The sequence below is a fragment of the Sus scrofa genome, unplaced genomic scaffold (genome assembly GCF_000003025.6).
Source record: "Sus scrofa isolate TJ Tabasco breed Duroc unplaced genomic scaffold, Sscrofa11.1 Contig1914, whole genome shotgun sequence".
Lineage (NCBI taxonomy): Eukaryota > Metazoa > Chordata > Mammalia > Artiodactyla > Suidae > Sus > Sus scrofa.
The window spans coordinates 2,101,891-2,110,152 of NW_018084979.1; the positions used below are offsets into that span (position 1 = coordinate 2,101,891).

At 56.6% G+C, this 8,262-nt stretch overlaps 1 protein-coding gene across 2 annotated transcripts; it reads right to left on the reverse strand.

Annotated features, from left to right (window-relative positions):
- Positions 1 to 2,853: 2,853 nt before the first annotated feature.
- Positions 2,854 to 8,246, reverse strand: BAG5 (BCL2 associated athanogene 5). 2 transcript variants are annotated; one of them, XM_021081511.1, is made up of 2 exons: positions 7,437 to 7,910; positions 2,854 to 6,455 (listed from the first exon to the last, which is right to left on the reverse strand). In XM_021081511.1, the coding sequence occupies exon 2, from the start codon at positions 6,425 to 6,427 to the stop codon at positions 5,084 to 5,086; it is 1,344 nt and encodes a 447-aa protein (XP_020937170.1). In that variant the 5' UTR covers positions 6,428 to 6,455; positions 7,437 to 7,910; the 3' UTR covers positions 2,854 to 5,083. The 2 variants fall into 2 exon arrangements, with proteins under 2 accessions (XP_020937170.1, XP_020937171.1); XM_021081512.1 differs by lacking the exon at positions 7,437 to 7,910 and adding an exon at positions 7,929 to 8,246 and having other exon boundaries at positions 2,860 to 6,455.
- Between the last annotated feature and the right edge of the window lie 16 nt (positions 8,247 to 8,262).

Here is an 8,262-nt window from a genome sequence, read left to right on the forward strand (position 1 = left end):
CACCAGCTCACACCACAGCCACAGCCACGCCACATCCAAGCCACGTCTGTGACCTACACTACAGCTCATGGCCATGCCGGATCCTTAACTCACTGAGAGAGGCCAGGGATCAAACCTGCGTCCTCATGGATCCTAGTCGGCTTTGCTTCTGCTGAGCCACGACAGGAACTCCAAGGCAGTGGATTTTAAACACTTTATGAAGCAATCTGAAGACCTGAGGTTTTCCAATTATTCAGCAAAAGTCTTTGGAAACATGTGTTACGTGCCAGGAGCCGAGGACACGATTTCGGAAGAAGAGTTGGTCCAGAGGACACCCAGGCGGCCGTGACGGCCAGGGCCTGAGGCTGCAAGGACGGAGGCGGTTCTGTCTTGGAGGGCACTGTGGCCTGGCGTGGGAGTGACAGACACACCAGTGGGCCCGAGCATTGAGGGGGCAGGTATGCAAGCCACACCCGCCGTCTCAGGGATGGAGAGGAGGTGACACCCGGCCTTTCCGCCCAGCTCCAGGTCCAGCGTGCCCTGGAGGATGAGGTGGGGCCGGCACAGCCTAGCGCGAGGTCTAGGAAAGGGGAGGCCACAGGGCAATGGCACGAGTTGGAAGGCTTCTTAGACAGAGGGCAGCCGGGTGCCATGGCCACGAAGAGGAGGGGGTGCACCCGGTGCCTCCCCTTCTGGGAGTCACGGGCCCCTGGCGGCTGGCAGGTGTACGAATCCTACGAGGGCAAACGCCGCCCTCCGTGCACCCCACAGCCTGGGCTTTCCTTTCTCCGCCAGTGTCACCCGCACGGAGCTTTTATACCTCCTGCCGTCCAGTCCGGCCTGCACCACGCTGATGACCTGGGAGCCCCCGCGGGGGGACACCCCCCCAGGTCAGGCCTCTCGGGGGAGCTGGTGCTACACTTTCCCGGCCCCCCTGGGGACTTTTGCCCTTCGATAGCCGTGTGGCCTCGGGCAGTTCCCTGGGCAACTGACGCCAGTGTCAAAGTCTATGAAATACAGGTAAAGCCAGTTGCCAGTTACAGAGGCCGGAAGACGTTCCGCACCGGGCCTGGCATGTAGAAAGGTTCAATCAAAGACAAGCGGAAAAACTGTCTAAGTTACGGCAGAAGCACTCTCAGACCCCCGCCACCACCACACAGACCCTGCCAGCCGGGCACCTGCAGACCCGCGTCTGGGCCCGGGTTTGGGTCTAGCTTGCCCACTAGCTAGCGCTTTGGCGCCCCTGAAGCAAGAGTCAAGCTCCTCAGTGCCTTGACTTTGCGTGTCAGTGCTGCCCAGCCCACTCTGGGCTTTCTCCTATCTTGTCCCTGGCCTGCCTCTGGGGTCCCTAAGCCCCCCCACTTCCACAGCCTGGGGAGCCCGTGGGCTCCCCATGCACCTGTGGCACCTGCCCAGCTCTCCTGACATCATCTATGACCAAGGCAGACTCGCAACAGCTGGTGCACTGTCCTTGGCCACCCCTGCGCGCTGGTCTAGTGGGGACACAGGAGGAGGGCTGCTTCCCGGCCCTCGGTGCGGCACCACGCACAGCAAGCACTCGAGAACAGCTTCTCTGCACCTAAGTAAGCAAAGCCTCACACGGCATCGTGAAACAGGTCCAGGTCCCCCAAAGTCTCTAACCTGTGCCACTGACTGCTTCTCCATGTGGGTCCTGGGAGATCCCCGCAGGCAGAGACGACCCTACAGAAAGGGCCTGTAGGAGAAGGCAGAAGCAGCTGCTGCTCCCACGTAATGGGCTTACACTAGACACACAACTGTCCCGAGTGGGACAGGTCCTCAGGGAGGCAAGACCGGGAGGCGGAGGGGAGAGCCTGAAGTCAGAGCATTCCACAAACTCTGCAAAGACTAAATGTCCCTGTTAACGAGAAGACAAGTGCCAACAGCACGCCTCAACTCCAGCCTTTCCTCTGGGGAGAGGATTTTCCAGAATGCTTCCCGAGTGTCCTCCTCCAAGTACGGGTGAGTCCTGGCTGCAGGGGCTGCGGGCAGGTGGCTGCTGTCTGGTCCCCGCACTTGGCGTTCACCTGTGACTGGGTCCTGGCCTGAGCTCGGCCCCCTGTGTCACTGCCACCAGCCGGAGGCAGGCCTGGCCGGCTCCGGGAACACCCAAGCCAGACAGCACACGAAGGGAAAACACTGGAGCAGAACTCACCCCTCGGACTCCCATCCTCTCTCTACCACAGAGATAAGCCGGGAGGTTTTTATTTCATCAGTAATTGAGGGGACACTGGTGCGTCTCTCTCGAGACAGTGCCGAGTTATTTCAGACGCAGTATTAGAACAGAGCCACACAGTCAACAGAGAGGGAACGACAACCACATGCTGGAATGACACACCTGGGTGACATACATCAAAGCCAACCGCAAATATTTCTCCAGTTGCTCTTGAGAAAAACACTGCATACGAGTTCAAAGCTAAAACGCTTTGCTTAAAAAGCCCTGCGTGTACAGGATAAGCTTAGACCCTCAAAAACCAAAGTAAAACAAATGAGCAAAAACTGGCTAAACAGGAGTTCCCGTCGTGGCGCAGTGGTTAACGAATCCGACTAGGAACCATGAGGTTGCAGGTTCGGTTCCTGCCCTTGCTCAGTGGGTTACCGATCCGGCGTTGCCGTGAGCTGTGGTGTAGGTTGCAGACGCGGCTCGGATCCCACGTTGCTGTGGGTCTGGTGTAGGCCGGTGGCTACAGCTCCAATTCAACCCCTAGCCTGGGAACCTCCATATGCTGCGGGAGCGGCCCAAGAAATAGCAAAAAGACAAAAAAAACCAAAACTGGCTAAACTTTTGAAATACGCTAAATTGTGTCACATATGTTATACCCAGGCATTTTAGCAAAATAAAGCATTACATTGTACTCAGTAGAGAGTCATTACATTTATTTCCGTAACTACTTGCTTGCAGGCTGAGTAATCTACGTGGGTGAAGAATGACCTGAAAGCAGTGCTGGCTGGCTGCAGAGAAAGCAAACACTCCCAGCCGTTTTTTGCACGAACATGGAGACAGTTTAATGCAGACCCGAGGCCAAACATTTTAGGGGGTAGGTGGAACTTCCAGTACAGCTTCTCCTCATGTGAGATCATACAAATGCAACGAGCCCAGTTTAAAAATTACATGCCCCCAGGAACACAGGCCTCCCAACCAGGGACAGTGTCCCTTGGGCTCATTAAGGGACTAGAATGACCAGGTACAAAGCCCTAGGGGACGTCGTGCCTCAGCAGTCACTCAGGTTCATCGGTTGATTTCAGTGACCAGAGTCATTCCCAGATGACCCGTGTCCCCCGTGTCCCCTCGCACACGCTCCGGCGGCCCGGGCCCCACGGGCTGCAGAGCTCACACTGGAAGATGAGTGAGAGGGGAGGCCCTGCTTCAGGAGCAGTGACGCCTGGAAAGGAAGCTGGCACTCCACCTTCAAGTCTGAGGTTCACGCGACGTCTAGGCCTGGCGTCTGAAGCGAGTCAGAGCACAGCCTCCATTTCCCAGGGATCCGACTGTGCCAGCGCTGGAGCTGAAAGCCCTTCCGGATTTTAAGGGCACCTCACACTTACGAAACAGGATCACAACCCTCACACGACTTCCTAGGAGGAAGGGCTCAAGGGCTTGTAACTCTTGGGCAGCACTGAGACGCAGTGAATGGTTTTAGGGCTACGCTTGTCCATCTTTTAGGTATTCGGGGCCATTCCTTTATCTTATTCTTAGCTATTTACAAAGTCATCAAACTACCCCTGAAAAAACAGCACATTACTGTAGCGGTCCCAGGATGTCCTCTGAGGTGCTGCTTTTGTGAGAGGCGACTGCAGAGGGGTCGCAGGTCCGATTCGGGGACAGCATGTCAGCAAGGCGCCTCAGAGCTGCGGGCAATTCCGCTGTTCACCTTAACAGGCAACCTCAAAACTGGATCCTCAAAAGGTACGAACAGAAGCACGTACACCCTTCAGCAGAGGAAAAGCAATCTCACGCAGACAGACAGACAGACTGTGCTGGCCCCGCCCGGCGCCCGAGAAGCTCCCGCCTGCCGGCGAGGGAAGGAGCTCAGCTTAGCCCCCCTGCACCTGCACCCGCACCCGCACCCGGTCCCTCGGGGCTGCTGACACGTCTGCTTGCGGGGCACCGGGGATGTTGATGGAGTCTGTCTGGCACGCGGCCTTGAACAACAAGCCCACTGCAAGCTGCACGCAGACACAGCTGCTCCTCTGGGCATAACCTAATCACTGCTGACTAATCTCCAGTCTTCCTTATCCTACTATGGCTTTGGGCATTTCCTTTTTTTTTTAAAGGTCCATTAACTTTACTTAAATGTTTCCATCCTTCCTCATTTCTAAGGGAGACTGTAAATTCGGATGTTACAACCGGAAACAGCTTGAAGGTAGGAGCTGGTGTCTTATCCCTTCTTCAATGCAGCCTCAAAGGTTTTTTGCTAGTAATTCCATAATTTATGTTACGCACAACAATAAGACTCCCCTCTCTATACTCAGAGAATGGGGGAAATACAGACACTGTATTTCAACAAAATGTTTCTGAAAGAACAGACTATCTGGAAAAACAGATACAAAAAACAGAAATTCCTACCCTACTAAATGGGGTGGGACCAATCAGATTTTACAAATGAAAAAAAAATCCTGCTTTATTCAGCAAAATACAACATCTCATTGTACTGCTTTTGCGCTGTGGACCTTCCATTTAAACAAAGCTTCCCCCCTTTCTCATAATTGTCCTGGTATTTATCACGTTAAGGTTCTATGTTTATTTCTAGCTCCTGAAGTATCCGCATTTTAATGCTCGAACAGCCCGTTACATTTTCTTTAAAAGCTGCCCCATTCCATTTTGATTTAAAAAATAAAACCAAAAAACCACACCACGACGTACAGGTAACAGTCCAAATGGAAAAGTTAATACGCTATAATATTTGTTCTGCAACATCGAGAGCAGCAGAGATACCGCATATAATTTGCTTAAATCATAAATACTGAGATTGCCGTACGCATGTGCAAAAGTCACATGTAGCCTCGACGCACCAAACGCCCTCCACGAACACACAGAGGTCTCTGTGAAGTGCACAGCGAGAAACACCACCGTGGCCCCGGCGTTTCAGTACTCCCACTCGTCAGACTTCTGGTCCAGATAGCTGAGAATGTTCTGGGCCAGCTTCACCGCCTGCTTCCGGGCAGCCTTGCACTTCTCCTCCCCCTGGGGGTCGACGGCGTCCAGCGCCAGCAGCTGCTTGGTGAGCAGCTCCTCCAGCCGGATGTAGTTCTTATCGGTTCGGTTGCCGTCGAAGGCGAGCACCTCCTCCTGGATCTCTGACAAGTGCCCCAGGATGGTCCAGACGGCCGCGAGCGAGGGGTGCTCCGCGCTGGCCAGGGCCCGTCTCTTCTCCAGGGCCTCCCTCAGGTCCACGTAGGTGATGAGAGTCTGCACCTCAACCACCGCCCGTCTCCTGGCTTCCCGGATGCAGGGGTTCTTCTCAAGACTGACCTCGTCCAGCTGACCGATCAAGCCCTGCAGTTCCGTTTTGGAGCTCAGGTACAGCTCGGCGGGATTCTGGGCTCGGAGGAGCTCGTTTTTTATTTCTCTCACTCGCGTGAGGACCTTCTCTATCTTTAGAATGGAGTGGTTCTGGCCCAGGTCGAAGGCGTAAGTGGTATCTGCCTCCTCCTCCAAGTCCAAGTACTTCAGCAGCTTGTTGATATCCTCCACCACCTCCTTCCGATAGTTCCTGATTTCCGTGTGCCCGCACACATCCAAAGCGTCCAGATCCGCCATCAGCCCCGAGAGCACACACGACAGGTGCCTGCAGGTCTCGTCACTGCTCACGCCCATCAGGAGGGCGATCAGCGTGCCTCGGGCCCGGTTCACGTCACACATCACGGAGTTGATCTTGGCCACCGAGGGGTGCGCGTCGGCGGAGAGCGGCAGCGAGGGCGGCTTTCTCCCGCAGTCCTCGATGATCTCCTGCACGGCGCAGACCTTGGTTAGGGTGTGATACCGCGCCTTCCGCAAGGAGGTCCGGCCGCCCGTCTTGACGCGCGTCAGCCGCAGGATGACGTCCTGGATGCCCTCTTCAAACTCCTCCGTCACACAGCTGCCGCCGCTGTGAAAGGGCACGATCTTCTCTTTCACCAGGGACTGTGCTTCTTGGAAAATGTGCTGGATCTCGAGCCGGTGGGGGTGGTTTGCATTCTGCTCCAGCTCTTTGAGAAGACGCTCCGTCTCCTGGGCCGCCCTCTTCCGCGCTTGCTGAATATCTCCCTTGCCTTCCGTATCTACAGAGTCTATTTCAAAGAGTTGTTTCGTTAGAATCCTCTCCAGTTTCTTGTACGTCTTGTCGTCTGACAGGCCACTGAAAGCAGTTACTTGCTGTTCTATGCTTTTTACCTCCTTTTGGATCTCCTGGAGCCGACTTATAGAAGGATGCTGGTTTCCCATCGCCATACTTTGGTTGTGTTCAGTTTCACAAGCACTAAAAGATGGCAAAAACGATAACTCATTACACTACAAAGCCTGCAGCATGGTAATCACATATTCAATTCATTCTACAGTTCTCATTCTAAAAAGACAGGCTCGAAAAAAAAGGCTGGCTACTGCAGTCCAAAGGAGAAGAAATCCAAGCACAGAAATCAGAGCGACTCATCAATTCCCTCTCATGAAAACAGCTAAACAGCTGCACCGAGGTTGAGACCAGGGCTACTGCCGAGTGGAAATAGGAGCCGGAGCTCTGGGCCTGTGAACTTCAAGTTTCCTCAGTTGTAAGAGAGAACAAACAACATATGCCATCATAAGTATGGCATGAAGCTGAACATTTTGGAAAAGGTGCAGGTATCTGAGGTCTTAAAACTGGAAGCTGTTTTTTTTGGCGCGGCAGGGCACCTTTGTGGTAGCTCTGCTAACCTTCCAGGTCAGTACGTCTAAGCAGGGCCCTCCTCTCACCCCATTACAAAGAGCTATGACTAATTTCCGGAAAAAGTAAACAAAAGGAACCGAGCCACTGAAACAAACACCAGTGGTTCGCAGACACCGCCCAAGTCCCCGCTTCTACCGTCCTCTCCATCCTTTGAGCCCTTCTAACATCTCCTCTACAGTGGCATAGGGCTCCACGGGAAAGGCGACTGGGACTGTCAAAGCACCACCCTGGGCTCTGGAGGCCTAGTACCTCCCCAGGCCCCATCATGCTCCTGCCCCTTCTCCGAAATACATCGCACAAGCATGTGACAACTCTGAGCAATCCATTCACTAGCCTCACATTAGGAATCCAGAATGGCTCAACGCACTTTTTTCATGCTCCTGGGTTTCTATCGATCAGCTCTTTGGAGGGGGCCGGGTACTCAAGTGAAACCAATCCCTTCTGGGTGTCCGAGCCGAGAACACGCCTCTGGAGGCCCAGGGAGAGCAGGCGGCCTCGATTCTTCCCTTCCCTGCCCGCCCTTCCCTCCCAGCACTTTACCCAGAAGAGGTCTAAGCTGGTTTGGTCTTGGCTTCCCGTGGGTGAAGTGGCGAGATGGAAGATCAGCCCTTTACGGGGTGCGGCTCCGGAGCTGGGCCCCCAGCTGCATCCCTCTCACCCCTCCCGGCTAGATCTGAACGGGGCAGCCGGTGAAGGGGCCGGCAGTGGCAGCGGCAGCTACTGGCCGCAGCGGCCGCTCCGGGCGTCTCGCCCGGACCCCACGACGCACCCGCCCGCCCTGACCTCACAATGGCCCTCGGGGGAGGGGGCGGCCGCGCTCGGCCGGGCCTGGGAGCCGGCGAGGAGGGAGGGGGCTCGGGCCGGGCCGGCTGCGGGGAGCCCGGCTCGGAAACCAGGGCCGGCCCGCGTCGGACCCAGGGCTGGGGCGGCGCCCACTCCGGCCCGGCCACAACGGGGAAGGGCGCCGAGTCGGGGGTCGCCCGCCTGCTGCCCGCGCCGAGGGAAGGCTGCCGCCGCCTGGTTCTCGCTCACCTGCGCCGCCCGCGCCATCGCGCACTCCGCCGCCGACGCCCCGCGCCGCCGCAGCTCCCGCCGTCGCCTGGGCCCGGCAGCTCCGCCCCCGGGCCGAACAGCCCCTCGCCCTGGGAAAAGGTCTTCCGGCTTCCGCGCCCACCCCGACCCTGACCAAGCCCGCCGCTGGCCGTCTGGCGAGTCAGCCTGGAACGGCTGAGCCCCAGGAGCAGGCGGCCACCCGGCCGCGCCCGAGCCGACGGCCGTCCTCGCAGCCGGTCACACGCGGGGAAAGAGCACGATCGGCCGCGCTGTCCCCGTCCTCGGGCTTTGCGACCGTGCCGTAAGGCAGCCC